The sequence below is a fragment of the Gobio gobio genome (genome assembly GCF_949357685.1).
Source record: "Gobio gobio genome assembly, chromosome: 2".
Classification (NCBI taxonomy): Eukaryota; Metazoa; Chordata; class Actinopteri; order Cypriniformes; family Gobionidae; genus Gobio; species Gobio gobio.
Window position 1 is genome coordinate 53,451,055 of NC_137098.1, and position 22,104 is coordinate 53,473,158.

Consider the following 22,104-nt stretch of genomic DNA (forward strand, 5'->3'; position numbering starts at 1 on the left):
AGAAAAGTTATTTTACATTTTAATAATATTTCACAATATTACTGTTTTTTTTGTTGTATTTTTAATAAAATAAATGCAGCCTTAGTGAGTGAGAACCCCCCCACACACACACAGCTCCATGACTGTGGCAAGTACACAGATGCTCCATTTACAGACATTCAGTACCGCTGCATTCACACGGCCATTACTGAGCAATCTGATGCTGTTTTCTTCATTTATAACTCTTTGTGTGTCTTTTTACAGATGCAGTTCATGTAAGCAGCACTTCAGCAGAGCGCCAAACAAGACAGCTGAAAGGAACACCAAGCAAGTGAGAGGAGGATCCGACTACCACCAGATAAAAAGAGGGCGAGACGAAAAGAAAGAATGTGCATATAGAGAGAAATGTGTTTGTGTCAAGAATGCTTACCTCACTGTCTGAAACGACTCACCCAACACACGCATACACCAAATGAGAGCGCGCACAGTGTTTCAATTTTCATCTCTTGAGGTTCATTTCTTTCCCGGGGCACTGTCTACTGGCAGGTGTGATACATCATGGAAATCGTGGATTTTATTGCCGGTATTAAATTACCATGCACTGAGCACTCTTCTTTTTTTTACTTCACAATTAATATTAATTAAATCTGAAGTCCATCACAGTGGACTTCCTGGTACTGTCATCTTTTGCTCTATTAGGAAAATGCCCGTGCTGAGTTGAGGAAAACGGCGAATGTCGCCAAAGAAAATGCAGGTTACTAGATCATAAACATGTTTAAATGGTTTGTTAACACAATGCCCTGGCTTCTCATTTCAGAACAGAAAAGGGTAGAATTTGACCCTTTATTTAAGGTGCTCTGCACCCCCAAGCACTTCACACATGCATTTATGTGTAACATAATATACAACATTGAGCTCATCTCTTATATCTAGAACTTAAGTCTAATGCCTACAATTAACATGTCTTACTGTTACTGATGGCTACTGTGCAAAATAGCCAGTCATTTGTTCTTTGTTTATACCAGTTTAGGGGTTGTCGTTTCAGACATGATGGTGGTCTTGCACATTACCTGGTGTTACATGAGCCCTCTTACTGGCCTCCCACCTTGTTTTTATCACTTCCAGGACACTGATAAACATATCTGCTCCTGCTCTTCTGTGTGTTAACCAAACATGTCATGTATTTACGACTACATCTCACACTTTGAGACCCACTCCCACATGTACCGCCCACCCTGGGAGTGAGTGACCGGAAGAATTGGAGAAGGGTACAGGGCGTAGGCCCCTATTGAAAAATCTGTTTCTGTTGATGGTTTTGTTCAATCCTTTGTTTTTTTAAAATCTTTTTTCCTAGAAAGCATGTTATACATATATATATTTTTTTCATGATTATTTCCGGGAATGCCATGAATCTTGTTCTGTTTTAAGTTGCCAAATTATGTACATTTGTGATTAGAAGAATGCCATAAGCTAGCTCCTGTACCCAGCGCCTGACATCACAATTCTTTCTCTGAAGGACGTGCGTATCGGGGTTTGCCAACTTCGGAACCAAAATCAATAGCTAAAATCTACTTTTAGTCTGTTTTCGTCCAGTTGCTCAGAATACGGGCCACTGTTAACAGGGTATCTTTATTTTTGCTTGTACAGCCAAAGCATTTTCGATCCTCCTGAAATCCCCTTAACCCTTTATAGAGCAGGTTTCCACTCCAGCCTTCACACCATCCCATAATTCCTGCTTTGTTTCTTCATGCTATGTTCAGTGATACCGTTTAGTTTTTATTCTGCATGGATTGATGGAACGGTAGTTTAGATACAGCGTGGTTGCAGGTTGTGCCATGGTAAATTTAGGCAATAACCCATGTGAAGCCGTGGTTTACCGTGAATTTAGAGTGATTTTAGAATCTCCACTCTGGGTCATGTTTAACACACCCCTTACCTGTTCTAAAATCACTGTAAACCATGGATTCACATGGCTTGTTGCTTTTATAAAACAGTTATTACACATAGATGGCAGGTTTCAGAAAATCAACACACAGCAGCAAACATTTAATTTATTGATTACAAATAATAACCCTTCCGCCAAGCAATGTAGTTCAAAAAAGTTACTCCTCTTTATACCTGTAAGACATGGTAGAGCGGTTATAACATGGTTATAACAGTCAGATGTGTGTACATTATCAGAAGGGGTTTTTGGGATGCAAGCATAAGAGAGACATCCTTTCGCCAATTGTTTGCACCAGGTTCAGCCCACTTAAAAGGGTAGTCCACCCAAAGCGTACACTTACTCACCCTCATGTCGTTTCAAACCTGTATGCATTGATTTCTTCTACTGAACATAAAGAATGGTGATTCCAAACCGTTTTGGTTCGCATCGACTTCCATTGATAGTCAAAACTGTTTAGTAACCAACATTCAATCTTTTGTGAGAAACGATTGTAACGATACGAGGGGGAGTACATGACAGAATTTTCATTTTTGGGTGAACTTGCCCTTTGCGTTTGACCTTCCAGCAGTTCAAGTGTACATGTTGCTAAAGATATCAACACCAGTTTCACACCGTTGCTGTAATGCATGCTGTGTGAGCGTCGGCCCTCCCTTCTGGAGGAACAATGTGCACCATGTTTCTCTGCTTGCTTATTTCTGTGTGTGAGTGTGTTATTAATTCCTTGCTGAGCGACTCTTAACAAGCTTGTGAGTTTGTTCTCCTCTGAGTGCTGTCAGAGGGTCCAGCTGGTTCAGACCGAATGCTTTTTATATGCAGGCTCAATGTTGATACTCTCGCTGGGTTTGCAAGGTAACGGGGCACTGAGGAGCAATGCTGTTTAATTAGGATCTATTCTATTATCCCGTCACCGGAGGTGTGTGCGTGTACGTGAGCGAGAGAGTGAATATATGATTGTGAGCTTCAGGGAGGTCGAAAGATCTCAAGATGTGCAAGGGTTCTATCATGAGCCGGGGTTTCCATGGTAATCTTCAGTTTCTGGACCTTGGCACAGGTCGTTGAGCACAGCTTTTTCACATGTGCTTTCTTTTAGCCATATTTTTGTCTAAAAATATAATTAAAAGCTCTGTATGCATTAGCAAGATGCACATTTATTTGGCAACCTATGAGAATATCGCTTTTGGATAACCTGTAGGCCTGTTGACTTTTTTCATGAACGCTTTTCTGATGACACACCAAAGGATTTATTTTAAAATACTTGGTTGAGCTAAGTTCAACCAAGTTCAGGAAATAAACTTCAATGTTTATTTAGCACCACTGCTATGCAGAGAGACGTTCCCTGCGTTCTCACAGCTCCCCCTTATGGTCACTGTGTGTCATCTTTCATATAAACAGCTGCTAGATTGTGACCCGAGTCTTTTGTTTGCTGTTTATGGGGTGGTTGTGCACATAAAACAAATGTCTAAGTGTATTGGACTCACCGCTCTACATTTATCCTTTATTTTAGAGCAATCGGCCAGACTGAGGAGCAGCCAAATCCGGTGTACTTTTGAACTACTTAGCCTGATTTTATACGCCTTGGCTCGTCCCGTTAGCTGGCCTGGAAAACTTTCAGAAACGATGTGTCAGCGTGTGTCGCACATCTTAGATCTCTAGTGGGGATGCTTGGCGTTCACCTTTGCGCTGTCATGGAGCTGTCCCGGCCTCTTTGGCCCTCCATTTGTCTGCTACATTCATATTAGCATCTTTTTATCCTCATTTTCCTGTAACATAGATATATGCAGTATATTCAGAAATATGTATTCTGTAGAAGCACCATCATCCCCGTGTATCAGCCAGCAATGCAGCAACTTTTTCTAATCTATTTATCATAAAATGCCAAAAAAAAAGGAGAACCTCCATGTTTATGCTGATTTCCTCACTGTATGTTTTGTAATTTATTTATGCAGACCATAAGGAGTTTATTCAGCATGGTGAAAATTAAAAGCAGAAATTGTGGGATTGTGTTCAAGTTTTTTTGTTTGTCTTTCATTGACATAAATAAACTCCCTTTTCATTCCTGAGTTGTTGGTTATTTTTGTTTAGTTTCATTTTTCTTTTCTTTTTTGTCTGCCATCTAATTCATCTGATAAGATTGAAGCCCTGTTAAATCCCAAATTGGAAGACCATTGCTCTGGAGTTCATTTTGGATGACCTGATATCCGGTTCTTTTGTTTGCTCTTCTCTGGCCTCTTGAAATTGCACTTCATGCCTGCCTCGCGGCCCATAATGCAGGGTTTTTATGAACGCATGTTTTAAATACCAGGTCAAATTTGTATAGTGCCGTGTTGTGTTGTTTTTGCGTCTGTCAATGTGACTTCTGTTGAATCTATTGCACGAGTTTCACTGCAACAGGAACCACCTGATTATTTCTTTGTAGCACTTTTTGACGGTGGACTCAGCTGCAAATTCAACCAATGTTTCTTTGTGTATCTTCTGTTTTATGACCAACTTCAGCTGTTTTGAAGTTGTCCAAACAGTGTACGTGGAGCTGGTTATAATGTGTGGAAAAGGATGTGCAGCAACACCAATTCCATCTAGTGGTTCTTTCCCCCAACTTTACAGTCTTTCTACATGATAAAATGGTTCTGTGAGAGGTTAAATTAGTCTTTGCTATTCCATTTCAACTGTTTATTGGACTATATGGCCAGACATTCAATTTGATTTCATTAGTCACTAAATGTGCTTCAGATAATTTAACCCTTTGCTCCACTCTTCTGAAGGTCACCGTGTATGATCTGAAGCAGTGACTGATTATTCCACTTAGTGCAATTAGTCAATATTTTTTTCTGAATATGTATCGTTGGGGGAAAGAATCGGACATGTCTGGTTGTGCTTGTACACAAATGCTTGTATCGGTTGTCAGTGAAACCTTTAATCTGTAACTAAACCCGAATCAAACCCCCTTGTCATTGCCGTTTCATCTGCAACTGCCTTTGGTTTCCCCGTGAGCTTCATGAACCACACAGCACTGGTTGAAGCCGATGATCTTATGATACCAGTCTCTCCTGAACTGTCTTTTGTACGCTTGCATTGAGATGCTCAACCCAGGACCAAGAGATGTGATGGATTGTAGTCCATTTTCTTTTGATCGCTTTATAATTTGTACCTATCTTTCTTGCATGTTTTTGTATCTGACATGCCTGGGAAAGTTTCACAGTTCCATGTAACGTTTGCGAAGTTCTATTAAATATGGTGCTGTTTTTTAGTAAGCAGTTGATGTCGTAGTGATGGACGGGTTCTGTGTATATCTGTTACTTTTATGATTTATCAGTGGTTGGTTGTGCCGATCTGGTATGTTATATTCCTCCTTGCGATTTTTGCTTGAGTCCGTTTTTGTAAGTTCTTTTATTCTTACTTTCTGTCTCAGTCTCTGTTTTGTTGTCTGTATTTGTGAAGAAAATTTATGGTTGCAAACCTCTAACCTGAACCATGAATGAATGCCTTGTGAATAAATGGAATTAACGCTCGCGCTCACCGGTTTCTTAATAAAGGACATTTTTAACAGATTTCATCTCGGCTGCTTATTCTGAACATCTATTAATATTCATCTACACAGTCAGGACTTGTATCTGACTCCATTCCTCAGTGTTTCTCTTCTGCAGCTTGTTTATTAATTGCATTGATATTCCTTACGTTTGTAGTTTGTGCCTGTCAGTTGTTCCAAGATATATTTTGAAATTAATTTTTGCTGTCTGTGGAGCTGTTCCTCTAACCCAGTGGTTCTCAAACCTGTCCTGGAGTACCACCAGCCCTGCACATTTTGTATGTCTCCCTACAGTGGGGAGAACAAGTATTTGATACACTGCCGATTTTGCAGGTTTGCCCACTTACAAAGCATGTAGAAGTCTGTAATTTTTATCATAGGTACTCTTCTACTGTGAGTGACGGAATCTAAAACAAAAATCCAGAAAATCACATTGTATGATTTTTAAGTAATTCTTTTGCATTTTTTTGTAGGACATAAGTATTTGATACATCAGAAAAGCAGAACTTAATATTTGGTACAAAAACCTTTGTTTGTAATTACAGAGATCATACGTTTTCCTGTAGTTCTTGACCAGGTTTGCACACACTGCAGCAGGGATTTTGGCCCACTCCTCCATACAGATCTTCTCCAGATCCTTCAGGTCTCAGGGCTGTCGCTGGGCAATACGGACTTTCAGCTCCCTCCAAAGATTTTCTATTGGGTTCAGGTCTGGAGACTGGCTAGGCCACTCCAGGACCTTGAGATGCTTCTTACGGAGCCACTCCTTAGTTGCCCTGGCTGTGTGTTTCGGGTCATTGTCATGCTGGAAGACTCAGCCACGACCCATTTTCAATGCTCTAACTGAGGGAAGGAGGTTGTTGGTCAAGATCTCGCGATACATGGCCCCATCCATCCTCCCCTCAATGCGGTGCAGTCGTCCTGTCCCCTTTGCAGAAAAGCATCCCCAAAGAATGATGTTTCCACCTCCATGCTTCACAGTTGGGATGGTGTTCTTGGGGTTGTACTCATCCAAACACGGCGAGTGGAGTTAAGACCAAAAAGCTCTATTTTTGTCTCATCAGACCACATGACCTTCTCCCATTCCTGGACATGCGCTGGCTTGAGCAGGGGGACCTTGCGTGCACTGCAGGATTTTAATCCATGACGGCGTAGTGTGTTACTAATGGTTTTCTTTGAGACTGTGGTCCCAGCTCTCTTCAGGTCATTGACCAGTTCCTGCCGTGTAGTTCTGGGCTGATCCCTCACCTTCCTCATGATCATTGATGCTCCACGAGGTGAGCTATTGCATGGAGCCCCAGACTGAGGGAGATTGACCATCATCTTGAACTTCTTCCATTTTCGAATAATGGCGCCAACAGTTGTTGCCTTCCCACCAAGCTGCTTGCCTATTGTCCTGTAGCCCATCCCAGCCTTGTGCAGGTCTACAATTTTATCCCTGATGTCCTTACACAGCTCTCTGGTCTTGGCCATTGTGGAGAGGTTGGAGTATGTTTGATTGAGTGTGTGGACAGGTGTCTTTTATACAGGTAATGAGTTCAAACAGGTGCAGTTAATGCAGGTAATGAGTGGAGGACAGGAGGGCTTCTTAAAGAAAAATGAACAGGTCCGTGAGAGCCGGAATTCTTACTGGTTGGTAGGTGATCAAATACTTGAGTCATGCAATAAACTGCAAATTAATTATTTAAAAATCATACAATGTGATTTTCTGGATTTTTATTTTAGATTCCGTCTCTCACAGTTGAAGTGTACCTATGATAAAAATTACAGACCTCTACATGCTTTGTATAGGAAAACCTGCAAAATCGGCAGTATCTTTTTCAGTATCAAGATGCATGTTGACTAAATTCAAGCATTAAAGAGAAAACAGTGTCTTCACTTTTATCTTTTTACTAGTGCTGGGAATCGGTTAAAAAAAATGAACTAATTAATCGCAATACATTTTTCTCTGTAATTAATCGCAAGTTTTAATTATTTTAAGTTTTTAATATTTTGATATTGTAATAATTTCAGTTACTCTCCAAATTAATGTAGAAACAATTTAAAGAGATTATATTTTAAATATGTGTTGGAATGGCATCTTTTTATGAATGAAGGCCAGTATCACTGATACTAATGTCTCTATGAAACATTAATGACGTTACATTACAGTATAACTGAAAGCTCCCAATTTCAACATTTATTAGACTTTAAAAAACAACTTTTAATTTAAGTGAACTTAAAACAATCTTTACATAAACCCATTATAATAAATGTTATTTTTACCTGTGGCCTTCCCTGTTAGACATAAACAGAAATGTAATAGTTATCAAACACCTTTCTTAACTGTATAAATAATAAATGAAATGTAGATTAATCATCATTAAAGCTACAATTTTCTCTGTTCCCGTTGATCTTCGATGAACATTAATGACAGGCATCATCAGTGCTCCTGTCACTTTAAGAACAGCCACAGCCGAACATGACACGGATCTCACGCGCTGTCCCGTGCATCTCATCTCCTCACAACTTCATTTTAAACATTATTTAACTAATTTAAGACTCCTAACTTGAGAATACTCAAAATTCTCTGTGTTGTTGTTATTGTTTGTTCAAGAGCAAAAGAGAACTCAATGTGAGCAGGAGACTGACGCTGTGTGTGTCTGTCAGAGTGTCCCTCGATTAGCTGACATGAGACACAGCCACACAGACAGGACACTGACACACACACACACACACACACACACACACACACACACACACACACACACACACACACACACACACACACACACACACACAGGAACACACACACAAGTTGGGTTTTTATGTTTTATGGGGACTTTCCATAGGCGTAATGGTTTTTATACTGTATAAACTGTATATTCTATCCCCCTACACTGCCCCTGCCCCTTAACCTACCCATCACAGGAGACATTCTGCATTTTTACATTTTCAAAAAACATCACTTAGTCTGATTTATAAGATGTTTTCCTCATGGGGACCAGCAAATGTCCCCACAAGGATGAGGATTTTGGATATTGCCATCTTTGTGGGGACATTTTGTCCCCATAACGTAGAGATTACCAGTCCTCCCACACACACACACACACACACGTCTGGTGCGCTATCCTTATGGGATATCCTTCTCCTTCCTAAACCTACCCATCACAGGAGACATTCTGCATTTTTACATTTTCATAAAAACTCATTCTGAATGATTTATAAGCTTTTGTGCCCATGGGGACCTCAATTTAGGTCCCCACGGTGACACGAGTCCCCATGAGTCTGTCTACAGTCAGGTTGAAGTCCCCACCAGGCTAGAAAAACATGTATACACACACACAGAGAGAGAGAGAGAGAGAGACAGACAGGACATTGACATACAGCGGGTTATCTTGTGTCTTGTCGCGTTTGGAAGCATTTACATGAATAGGAGCGTGATCATGTATCTCGGCAAAAATGGACATGAAAACGGACGCTGCGTTATTTGCGTTAAATATTTTTAATGCGTTAAGCTGAAAAAATCAATCGCCCGCGTTAACGCATTAATTTGCCCAGCCCTCCTTTTTACACATTCATTTCCCACATATAATTAATTGAATGAGGAAAGGAAAAACAAAAGAAAACAGCCACAACAGACTAGCATGTTGACTACTTGAACATACATTTTTGCTCTCCTTTCTTTCTGGCCAGCAAATTTCTCAATGACTCTCTGATTAAAGTCAGTCATCTCAGTAGTGTCATGAGTCATGACGTTTGCATTGTTCAGTCAGATATTTAAGGTCTCTTACCCCCGTTGTTGTCCACAAAACTTCAGTACCGACACTTAGAAATAAAAGACAGGGAAAGTAATAAAGGGCCTTGCTAACAACACATCCAGCCAGCCACTTACGTTTCTCATAACAAGCGCGTGAAGCTCCGAGTGTAGCAATTTGGTTTAACTGCTGCCATCTCTACGAAACTGATAATCCTAACAAGGTTTTGGCGGAGTCGGAGTGACTGTCGCCCGCGCACTTTCGCTTTAGTGGCCAAGAGCGTAAAGTTGAATGACAGGTGACGAGAACCAATCAGATTGGATAAAATAACACGCATCCAATTCTGATTCGCCAGGGACGCAGCGACCTGCGTCCGGAGGAGGATCTTTAAGAAACCAATTAGAGACCAGCTTCAGGTCACATGCTGCCCGTATATTTTTGGACTCAGATAGACATCCATTTGTCCGGCATCCCTCGAGCATGAAACCGCATGAAACATAATTAAGAACATATAAAATAGTTCACCCATCAAAGCCAGTTTTTATTAAATGCTGAGGCTCTTACTAACAGCCAGCACATCGTATGAGTAAACAATTTTATTTATTTATTTTTGTATACGTGTATATTTCTGGAATTTTGATGGGGGCGGCGCCCCAGCGCCACTATTGACCAGCCGCCACTGCTCCAGGACAGGTTTGAGAACCGCTGCTCTAACCCAAATCCCATCCTTATAGCTCAGAACAAAACCGTGAACAGCATTATAAGTGCTACCTTTTTATTTTTATAACTCAAACTGACTGTATTTGCAAAAAAGTTTGATAATTAGTTTTTCCTAAATACATATTTGTTTTTTAAAGAAGTCTCTTCTACTCACCACAGCTGCATTTATTTGATCAAAAATACAGTAAAACAGTAATACTGTGAAGTATTATTACAATTTAAAATAACTGTTTCTATTTTAATATAAAATGTTATATTTTTTGATGGCAAAGCTGAATATTCAGCATCATTACTCCAGTCTTCAGTGTCACATGATCCTTCATAAATCATTCTAATATGATGATTTGCTGCTAAAAAAAAAATCCTTTGATGAAGAAATTTCAAAAGAACGTCATTTATTTGAAATCGATTTTTTAAAAAGTCACTTAATCAACTTAATGCGTCCTTGCTGAATAAAATGTATATTTTTAAAAATCAATAATATTTAATATCAAGTATTTCAATAAGTGGCATCATTTTCTAGTTATAAAAGAAATTATATAACTAAAATAATAATCAGTTCTCTATCAGTTATGGGAACACTTGAAGGTAAAATAATCTGTATTCTAGTATTGGTCATAAAACATCAACACTGGTTAAATTGGCTCTAACAATAATCTTCACTACATCAGATAATGCAGATACATTTAAGTAATAAAAAAGAAACAGAAAACCAATCAATTTATTACTTTAATAATTTAAAGAAGCCATACTGATTTTTAGGAGATCAGAATAGACAGTTGTACAAGTGGAATTGCAGAACAGATCATTTTATGCATTAATGTGTGTATATATATATATATATATATATATTTGAGAAATCAAATTAAACATATTAAAAAAACATCTTGAAATTAGCTTTTGTTTATTCTGTAGCATTTGTTGGTTATCTTGCTGTACAAATCCCCCATCCCCTCCTCTCGCTCTGTAGACCTCAGGAATGTCACACCCGCTCAGACTGACCCCAACAGCTGTAAAGAGAGAGAGATGGAGAGAGAGAGAGAGCACATGGCACTGGCTATTTTTAGAGTTCATTCAGACTTGAATATCTCTCTCCTTATCTTTCTCTGGACGTGGTTGTTCCTTCTGGATCTCTCCTCAGCTGAAAGTTCTGGAGAAGCTTCACAGTGGTCAGGCTAGTTCATAAGTACCCGAGACGGACACAGGACAGAGCATATCAACAAGGAAAAGAGTGCAGTGATAAAGTGAAAGTCAACCAGGTCAACATGGCTCTACTGTGTTACAACAGAGGCTGCGGGGATCGATTTGATGCTGACAAAAACTCAGATGGTATTTTTCTCATTTATTTTGACTATTTATTAATATATATTGTAAAAAAAAAAAAAAGCATAGTCATGCACTTTAATTCAACTCAATAATTTAATTGTCTATGTGAAGCTCATGGTTGGTATGACAAGCCTGTAAATCTACTAAAAACTTTCAAGAGTGTGACATAACTGAAGGAGAAGTGTTTATCACTTTTATTGTATTAGACCTGTGAAGCTGTTTTAGAAATTGAAATATATAAATAGAGCTGAGCCGACAGCTGATTGCAGTGTGAATGAGATCTGCTGGTCTCAGAGGCCCTAAAGGCCACGACTTAACTTTGATTAGTAGGCTACCATTTTTAACATGTTTTATTTATCCTATGTTTTATTTATAACATTTGGGATATAGAAAAGGTGAGTCGGTGTGTGTCCATAGAGGTTTACTATGGCTCTATATCAAGTCCCAGCACTTTTGGAGGTGTTCTGATCAAATGTTACTTCCATAAATGGATCATCTCCCAGCTGTCCCTGCATGTGTTTCAGTGTTTGATATATGTATGCAATAAGCAAGGCTTGAGTCCTGTTGAGTCGAGTTCATAAATAAAGTAGTGAGGATGGACTTGTGTAGATAAATGTCTCCTGCTAACCCTATTTTCTCTCTCACCACCTGAAGATGCCTGTCAGTTTCACCCCGGAGTGCCTATCTTCCACGATGCCTTAAAGGTGAGCTCAAGATGTATCTGAGTCTTTGTTTATGCAGCCGCACGCGCTCTCCGTACAGACCGCCGGCTGCTCGGGTTCTAGCGCTGTCCTAGCTTGATAAGCACGTTCCCGGCGTGTTTGCCTGCTTCTTAGGGAGCCTAATATTCATGTTTTTGTTTTATTGGCTGCCTGATGTGGTTCTTTGTTCGGGTTATTCTCCTCAGGGCTGGTCCTGCTGTAAAAAGAAAACGACAGATTTCTCAGAGTTCCTGTCAATCAAGGTATGCTAATGAAATGATAATCGTGTCGGTTTCATCTCACGCTGCTTTTCATGCACTGCACGTACAGTAGTACAGACTGAAACAAAGTGACACAATATATCACAGACAGCCACAAAATACTTAATTAAGCTCAATTTGTTAACATGGTTTAATGTTATTTAAATGGACATTAGTGTATTATGGACAATATTTTCAAAAACAAAACAAAAAGAGAGAGAAAACGGCTTAGCTGGTCTTCTAGGCTTGTCGTGGCTGGTTTAGAACAGGGGTCCTCCAGAAGGTTGTAAGCGGTCCACAGAACATTGCAGAGAATAAAAAGACAAAGCAAAAATGGATAAAGTCTACCGAACATTCTGTTTCATTATAAATGTTTCTCTCCTTTCTTTCCAGATTTGTATGTTTTCTTGGTATCTTTCTATAGTTTTCTATAGTCCCCTTCATCTTGCTCACTGGGGTTGTAAGGCAGTACATAAGTTGCTTACAAGTATTTATTGTAAAAGTTGCTTATACAAATCATTTTTAATTCAAAATGTTCTTCAAGTTTATGAATCCAACATTAATTTAAGTTTGAAAACTTACTAATTATCGAACAGTTTAAATGTTTTTTTCATAGATGGATTTTAGGAAGGGGGTCCCTCTAAAAAGGTTAATCATATTTGGGGGTCCTTGGCATCATAAAGTTTGAAAACCCCTTGTTTAGAAGACTGGATTTAGAGTTGTTTTGGTCATGCTGGGAGACCAGCTTAAATCAGCTAAGACCAGCTTTTTTTCCAAGCAGGGAATTCAATGAACAATAGTTTATTGATACATTAACATTGCTGTAGATTAATAAATGCTGTAAATTTGCAATTTCTAGGACACTAATCATATTGTACATTTGTATCGAATATGCTAATGCGGTTACTCCAAAGCCCCACATTGTCCACAAAACAATGTATGTGAAAGAAAAGGATTTTTCATTTAATTTCAATAATTTCTACCTGATTTCCAGGTCTAGAAATCACGCTTAAAAAATGAATAATAAAGTACATTCAAATAATTTTAAGTCCTCTTGAGGCACCCTTGGATGTTTTTCATTCATTTATCAGATGCTTTTATCAAAAGTGACTTATCAAATACCAAATTATCGTGTAGCAGCCAACATTAGCATTACTGAATGTTAAGTGCTAGAGCTGCTCAGAAATCAGTAATAACAGTACTAATAACGCATATTCACGATGTCATTCACATTCACACAATCTCAAACATGTAATTTATCTGCTCCCAGTCTGATAATTATTTTCTTCCAGTCATGCTGATTGGCACGTCCTGCCTTCTGTGCTTGTCCTCTCAGGGTTGCACCCGCGGGCGCCATAGTAACGAGAAGCCTGAGGAGCCTCTGCAGCCGGAGGTGACGTCTGATAAGGGCGGCGTGAAGCAGCACAGTGGACAAGAGATTATCTACCAGGGACCCAAATCTGCTGAAGCCCTGGAAAAAGAGAGACCCAGGTCTATAGAGTACATTTGCAGCTCACACACGCACACATATTGTGCTCTGTTTCACCCACCAACACATTGTTCTGAATACAAAATTAATTTGTTTTCCTTCTCTGAAGTAGAGCTCCTTCTCACTGTTGAATACAAACAGACAGTGACATGTTTTTCGATTCCCTCCTCCTCAGCTCAGATGAGCCCAAGACAAAGCTGCAGGTGAAGATCTCTCCCTCTCTGGCTCAGATCCTGGAGAAAATGGAGATCTCTGCGAGGGAGAAGAGAGAGAAGCTAGGTGAGCAATCCTGGTATTCCTATTGGCCATCGTGCTCAGGATCACCTGCAACACAAGCACACTATAAAAAAAATAATTTGACAAATAAAACAGATTAATAGAGTGCGTTTTTCAAGGAAATACGGTTTCGGTCTTTCTACTTCAAAAATTTGGGTTTCATTTAATGTGGTACTTGCTGTTTCTTTGTGATTCATTGTGAAATGTATTGTTTCTCAGGGCAGATTGATACTAATGCAGTGGTTCTTTACTGGTTTGATTTTATACTGGGCATTAATTGACAACCCAAAACTAAAGTTATCAAAAATGTCATTTAAATGAATCAATAAATATTAGTTTTAAAGATGTATATGAATATTATAATTTAATATTAATGATATACACGATTTAAAAAATAATATGATCAATTCATAGCATAGCATTATCTTTGCCATCAAAAATTTACAAAATACATTGGGGTCCTCCAAAATAATTTGTATCCATGTTGCAAAAAAAAAAAGACAAAAATGTCCTTACACTTAAGCTCTGGGACCATTTTTGGGATTTCCGCCTGGATTTGGCCTACACAAATTGAAAAGCTTCCCATACCCACATACTGTACAGTGGTCTAAATACACAATTATGGTGTAATTTTACAGGAAACCATTTGAAGTTACATAAAACACTGTTAAAAGTGATAAACATGTAAGTATCTCTTGTCTGAGCTGTAATAACCCCCCCCCCCCCCCCAAAAAAGAGGCGCTTTTTGATTTTTTTGGTTATAAATTCAGTTTTGAAAGTGTGTAACTCACACTGTGTGCTCAGCACCCTGCAGACAGTTTGGGATGTTTCCACTAGACTCCAGAAAATACTGGAAAAAACAATTTTGTCTTTACCAAATTTATTCAAATGGATCAAAAAAATAAAAAAGCGCCTCTTTTTTGTGGGGGGTTGGGTGAATTACAGCTCAGACAACATATACTTGCATGTTTATCACTTTTAGCAGTGTTTTGTGTATGGTAACTTCAAAGGGTTTCCTGTAAAATGACACCAACATTTTGTATTTAGACCACTGTATGTGGGTATAGGAAGCTTTTCATTTTGGGTAGGTCAAATCCAGGCGGAAACGGTCCCAGAGTAATTTAGTGTAAATAAGTTACTTTATGTAAAACAAATGCCAAAGTGATGAATGTCTCCAGAAAGTAGAGACTCTAAGCTTTCAAATGGTACCACATATAAGGTCAGAGCTCCTCCACACACATTTAAAATTTAAAGTATAAACTTGATGATGTCATTCCGTACACGGTCCGCAGAGTTTAAGAGGTTAAAATCAAAGCAATGAAACATTATTATTACTAATAATGATTAATATAATACTAAATAGATGCATTCGGTTTGCAGTCAAAAATTCTCAAAATACATTGTGGTCATCAAAAATTATGTTTATCCACGTTATTATCCATCTAACAAAAAAGTAAGCACATGTCCTTAAAATCAAGCAATAAAACATTATTATTATTATTAATATTGTGTTTATATTAACATAATAATTTTATATTAATGAAGATGAATAAATTGATAAATAAATTATATTATTCTTTGCAGCCAATAATTCACAAAATACTGTACTTTTATATATGTTGCAAGTAAGCATGTATTTAATATAGTCAAGGCTTTTATAATACCATTATCATTTTTATCAGGCCTAACTAAAATAATTTTGCTACTTAAAACAAAATAAAAGCTAACTGAAATAACATAAAATATTTTTATTTTATTTCAGCTAGTTGCCAAGGTAAAATTTCCTTTTTCATTTAGTCTAACTTGAAGTACTAAATAAACCAAAACAAAAAAAATAACTGACAAAAGTGACAAAAATGCACAGCAAAATGACCAACACTTTAACGAAAACTAGTGAAAACGGACCATATAAAGATAAAATCTATCCTCCCTTTTATTTATTTATTCTAACTCTGCACTATATGATTTGTTTAATTGTATTATTTGCTCTCTCATTGCTGTTTGTTGCCAGTCAGTAGCACTCTAGTGAAGTGTTTATGCAGCTCTCGCTTCTGCAAAAGGTCATTCCAGTCCTTGGCATAGCTGTAGATGGCCCACCTGTCCATAATCTGTCACTTACTGTAGGACTCTGTTAAAACACACACAGCTCTGCGGTGTTGTGCTCTCACGGGCTGCAGGATTTACCTTTAGATGTAGTCTGACTGACTATCGCACATTTTGAGAATGAGTTGTTTTATAAAGTCTCTCTTATTGTTCATCTGTCTGACTTTGTTGTTTTCTCTTCCTACTGTCACCTCTCTCCTCTCGCTGTCCCACAGAGTCTCAAGTCCTTGTGGTTGGGGTTAGGTGCAAAAACACAGGATGCAAAACAGTAGGTGCTCATGTAATATGTAAATCACAATTAAACAAATCAGCTTGCAAAATATACAGTTTAATGCCATCTAGTGGTCATAGTAAAGAATTGTTTTAGCGTAATTCGACATCAGCCTCCTTTGCTCCTTTGAATGGACACAGAGCAGCAGATGAGGGAGAGTTAATGACTAAATATCCCTTACTGGGATTTGACCCTAATGCCTTCTTTTTAAGATTCCTTCTCTGGGAAAAAGATCATCTTTAATGGATTAGTTAGCTGAAATCCCAAAAGTTCATGATGTTAATTACTCAGCAGCAGAGCTGTTCTTTAGTCCAGATGAGAACTAGACCTGTATCAGCAGAGACATGTACGTGTGAATTAATTACATTTACATGGTGTGTTTTTTTATAAGAATGTTTAATTTTGACTATGAATTAGCAGTATTATCATGAATTGTTTGAAATGTCACCAATAGGAATTTATTTTAGGTTATTTCATTTATATATTGCACTGAATGTCGTATGCATGGTAGATGGTAGACGGTTAATGGATCGTCAGGTTAAAGGTACGCTATGGCCCTCTAGCGGTTAAAAACAAAACTGCATACATTTTGCGGAAGAAAAACATTTTGGCTCTGCGTGACTGTGCGGATTAATATAGTTATCTTACTCTACTGCTTATAAAACATTCACAATGTGTCTTCTTAAGAGATATAACCAGCTTAGATGGAAAGGATCTCAAGCTGACTAGCTGAAGATGTTACTGTAGCCATTAATAGACACGGTTCTTCCTCGAAAATGAATTCCCAACCATGATGAAATGACCCTTCACAATAGATCATGCTATACAATCAACTCTGTTAGAGAGTTATGAAAATTGATCTGTACTTTACTCACCTGTAATAAAAACACTATCTCTGTGTCGCTTTTACGACATTTCAAATCCCTCAGTTCTTCTCACCATCTCCGAGAAGCCAAGCCAATGTTGATTCTTGTTTTATTATGAGCGTTCTCGCATTCTCTTTTTGCCAGCAAACTCTCCTCTGTTCGGCTTTTTTAAACTAGTGATTCCCCGGATGTGTGAGAGTAGCAGCTCCGTGTCAACCTTTCTTGCTTGTTGTGAGAACTAACCTAATCCCAGGCCATACACAAGTCAAAGTAGCTGGAACTACTTCCTCGATTTACAGGAGAGACGAGAGACGTACGCAATTTCCCATGAAAACCATCCCGCTAAGTCTATAGTATAAACACTTAGAATATACCATATTTGAAACAAAATAAGTTAAATATGTACCTTTAATAACACATTGGTTTGTTTCAGTGGATACAAAAACACCATTAACTGTGAGAACCACCTTAAACAGACACATATTAAAGCTTCCTGCTCATTTTTCTATTTGGAAGAGTCGAAAAATGAGTGTATTTTCAGACGTGAAGGAAGTACATGGATGACACAGAGCTTGTGCTGAGTTTAGGTGCATCAGCACTTTAAAGTTTTGCTTTTGTAAATATGCTGAGTTATTGTGAGCGAGCGGAAATGTCTGTCTTCAGTGTGGGACACCTGTGTTAACTATGAATAGATGTTCAAACTATTTTATTGTGTGTGTGTGCTCAGTCTTACCAGGGTCCAGAGACTGACGCAGAGATCTGCTTACATCATCCCGGGGCCCCCGTCTTCCATGAAGGGTAAGAAACCTGCAGCGTTTGGGTCTTTATTTGGAAATATGACTCATCCTCCAGCTATACTTATCTGTTGTAGACTTCAAACAAACAGACAAATTGTACCCAGTTCCTGTATCTGTGAAAAAATCCGACAGTACAAGCAAGGCCTGTTTTCATAAAGCTTTTCACAGAGAACCAATTTGGATTCAGATCCACATACGCAGTCCATTTCAACAAGAGATCTCGACACGATATCATCAGTATTTATGAGATTAGAGGTTAAATGCATTATGAATCACGTTTGCTGTTTATTGTCTAGATACAAATACTGGAACTGCTGCTGCATACAAACCACCGACTTCAACGCCTTCTTGGATCAGAAGGGCTGCACAGCAGGAAAACACTGCTGGATCCCCAAACAGGTTAGAGCTTAGGAGAGCTTTTTTACATGGACACACACTGTATAACCAGGAAACAACCAACTAACCCTCTCTGGGGAAAATTTTTTTTACTTTATGTATGTTGTGTTTGGTATGCAGGACAAAAAGAAGGTGGCTTGCCGGCATGATTGGCACCAAACAGGAAACCAGGTCGTGGTCACAATCTACGCCAAGAACTCCAGTCCAGAGCATTCCTATGTGGAGGCAAACCGCACAGTGGTGAGGTCAAGTGAACCTGTAAACACACCAGCGTTCAATGACTTTTTATGAATCAATCTGTGTCATTATCCATCAATTCACGTTTTTGTCTTTTCCATCAATCTGCAGTTGACATGCCACATTCAGTTTGAGGGTGATAAAGTGTTTCATAAGGACATCCACTTATGGGGGGTAAGATTGACACACATTCACAGTCCATTATGATTTTGCAATCATATAGTTTTTTCGTTTTTATTATTATTTGTTAATAGTTTATTTACAGATGATTGTACTATATACAGAAGATAATGCTGTATGAATCTTTTATGTTAAATATGGTCTGAACACACATATGTCTTTTTTTTAAATCCCCGAATGAATCGGACATCTGTGTCCACTTCTGGTTTCGTAGGTGATTGACGTGAAGAGCAGTATTGTGAACATGGTGCCCTCTAAAGTCGAGGTGACCATGCGGAAGGCTGATGCTGTAGCCTGGGGCAAACTCGAGGACCCCAAACACAAGCCGGAGCCAGAGGTCACCAATGACATGAACAACACAGAACAGCAAGACGTCAAACCCGACTGGTACATCTCAGATGATGACATCAGCGAGTCTGACTGGGAAGACGACGATGAGGAGGACAAGAAAAAGAGCGAGGAGAAAAAAGAAAAACCGGAAGATGATGGACCCCCTGAGCTAGAAGAGCCTGCTGACGTCCCCCCGGAAAAATGAACATTTATTCTGCAGTGCAATGGTTATGTATTTCTGAAGTTATGAATTTGTTTACAATAACACGTGAGATTTATACAAATGTGGGGCTGCTTCTTTCACGCATTTAGCATGTTAGTTTTTGTTTTTTTTAAGCAAATGTAGGTTTTCCACACTGCTAAAATACATTGTATGGGGTTGTGTTCAAAGATTAGAGAAGTCTTTAATTTTTTTCCATAGAGAATTTGAAAATATTCACTTATTATTCACATTTTTGGGGTCGGTAAGATTTGTCTTTGTCTTTTATGCTCACCAAGGCTGCATTTATTTGATTAATAATAATAATAATAATAATAATGTGAAATATTATTACAATTTAAAATAGCTGTTTTATACTTTTAATACACTTTATTTTAAAATGTAATTTATTCCTGTGATGGCAAATCAAAATATTCAGCATCATTACTCCAGCCTTCAGTGTCACATGATCCTTCAGAAATCATTCTAATACGCTGATGTGGGCTCAAGAAACATGTCTTATCAATTTTGAAAACGTTTGTGTTATTTACATTTTTGTGGATGACGTCATGCTTTTTCTCAGGATTCTTGTGTAGAAAGTTACACATTTATTTGAAGAACATTTACAGCATCTTTTGCCGAATACAAGTACACACATTCTTTCAACAACTTAAAAAACAACAACAACCTTATTGACCCCAATGCTCTGATCCACTTTTCTGTGGATTCATTGCAGATTTTTAGCACTGACAAAACAGTATTCAGTATGTTCTGAATTGGACTGAAACCATAAAAGATTTATGTATATTCTGTGAAATCATGACAAGAAAGATCAACAAGTCAAACAGCAATGGCCACACTTTATTTTTGCGTCAAGTCAACAGCAACAATCCTGAAGTAGGTGATTGCAGTCAGACAGGGTCTAAGGCCATGGAAGCTTGACTGCAACCCATATGGCAAAAATATTTTAAATAAAAAGGATAAATAATACATCTTAAAAGTAAACAGTAGTCTTGACAATGAAGAGGACTGGTATCAGCAAATAAAGAGTCAATCTCTTCCTTTTTTGGTTCTTTTTCTCTGTTCAAAGAAAAATAATAAAACAAATTTTCTGTTCATAAAACCATTGCCTTCCGCTTGTACCTGATTGCCACTCATAATCGACGTGCTGATACGTGGAGATGGTCAAGTAACGTGTTTGCCACGTCAAACTGAACAGCGCACGACAACAATTCATCACAGATGTGAAACGTTAAAATGAAGACATGCAAAACAATAATACAAAAAAAAATAGTCCAGTTTTAAGGGGCACAATCTTGACTTCAAATCAAGACCACGCTTGCAACGTCTTTTTTTACAGAGCAACACTGTTAGACTTTGGCTCACAACTATCAAGAAAACAATTAAGTTGCCCAGTATTGTGTATATTATTTTCTTTTAATGAAAAAACTGTACCATTGGAGTGTATCGATAAATACTGCTTGAGAACCATATATTAGTCAAGTTCAAGTTTTGCTTTACCGCAGGGTTTCCATATACAGACTGACCCCTGAAAAAGGGGCGACAGTTGAATAACATTCATAAGTTTGGTTATACTGTCTTATATGTAACATCTCATAGGGTTTCCACGAATGGGATACCAGTTGTCATATGACAAAACAAAACACACAACCGTTTTACGTCGCTTCTTTTAAACATTAGTTGGTTTTTTTTTTTATATTAAAGTGCAAGGCGAGATAAAATACATCTTGAAATGTACGACATACAGCATCACTTTCTTTCACAAGATTTCCCTGCAGAAAAAAAGTAAAGAAACGGCTCACTTTAAAACCACTGCGCTCCATTGACTCACTTGGCACAAGAGTTACGGCACTGAAGCTTCTAGAACAACGGCTCAATTGACACACTAGTGATACACCATCACGACTTGGCTGACGATCCGAGAGTAAAAAGAAGAAGAAGAAAAAAAAATAGACCTTTTTCCTGCATAAGGGCATGAAAGGCATGCAGAAACTGAGATGGTCTTTGATAGATGCAGATTAACTATTCAGCCAGTTTGACTAATAATACAAGTCCACCGTACATTCATTCATCAGGATATTCCTTTTGTTGTTGCATGTGTTTAATTGTCTTCATTTCAATACAATTGTTTTGTTTGATTTCGTTTGTTCCCTCTCTTGTTGTTCAGGCGGCGACAGGACGGGGTCTTTTTCTTCCCTTTGGAGAGTGAAGAAAGTTTATAGTTTGTGTCTGACGGCTGGAATACTAAGTAGCGAGATGAAAAAAAGAGAGCGGATTTGGTCATGCATGGGAGTGGCGTTGCTGAAAACAGAGAGATGGTGGACGGTCCACTTCCTACTCCCTGATAATGAGCATTTCCCATGACACCATCCGCAGGCAGAGAAGAAACGGAACAGAAGCACAGTAATGCAGTGCTGGGCCACGCCCCTCCAAAGAAAAGCTCACAAATACGGGGGTGGGGCATATGTCTGCACAGGTGGTCTCACGCCCTCCCTCACTGGGCGTAGAGCAGCATCCCGTGGCAGTGTCCTCACAGCTGAGGTGCAACGGACCACCAGGTCTTCAGTTGCCTGCGGGATCCACATCACACACCCCGCCTTTGGTATCCCACGATCCTGAGTGGTCCAAACATGTATTAAGAATAAGGTTGTGAATGTGATTATTTAAAAACGCAAGTAAATTCATTATTATGCATCTGAACCATCTGTAAATGGCACAGGGAATATTATGCGAAATATTTCACAATCA

At 38.6% G+C, this 22,104-nt stretch overlaps 3 protein-coding genes across 10 annotated transcripts in view; 2 read left to right on the top strand and 1 right to left on the bottom strand.

The window, feature by feature from the left end:
• LOC307121960 (phosphatidylinositol-binding clathrin assembly protein) overlaps positions 1–3,984 on the top strand; it is an 80,055-nt gene extending 76,071 nt beyond the window's left edge. For all 4 annotated transcript variants that reach the window (XM_079809750.1, XM_079809748.1, XM_079809749.1 and 1 more), the window contains one exon: positions 244–3,984. In XM_079809750.1, the coding sequence (XP_079665876.1) occupies positions 244–258 (15 nt within the window). In that variant the 3' untranslated portion in view covers positions 259–3,984. The remainder of the gene's footprint in view (positions 1–243) is intronic.
• Positions 3,985–10,980: 6,996 nt separating this feature from the next.
• LOC307142895 (cysteine and histidine-rich domain-containing protein 1) lies at positions 10,981–20,454 on the top strand. Its single transcript, XM_079844069.1, has 11 exons — positions 10,981–11,233; positions 11,885–11,934; positions 12,138–12,194; positions 13,528–13,682; positions 13,856–13,959; positions 16,275–16,327; positions 17,924–17,994; positions 18,290–18,392; positions 18,510–18,629; positions 18,738–18,800; positions 19,021–20,454. The coding sequence occupies exons 1-11, from the start codon at positions 11,170–11,172 to the stop codon at positions 19,339–19,341; spliced, it is 1,161 nt and encodes a 386-aa protein (XP_079700195.1). The 5' UTR covers positions 10,981–11,169; the 3' UTR covers positions 19,342–20,454.
• Positions 20,176–22,104, bottom strand: part of LOC307142865 (diacylglycerol kinase delta) — an 85,399-nt gene continuing 83,470 nt past the window's right edge. For 4 of the 5 annotated variants that reach the window (XM_079844025.1, XM_079844026.1, XM_079844024.1 and 1 more), the window contains one exon: positions 20,176–21,971. In XM_079844025.1, coding sequence (XP_079700151.1) covers positions 21,919–21,971 — 53 coding nt within the window. In that variant the 3' untranslated portion in view covers positions 20,176–21,918. The remainder of the gene's footprint in view (positions 21,972–22,104) is intronic. The other variant, XM_079844028.1, reaches the window with a different exon arrangement.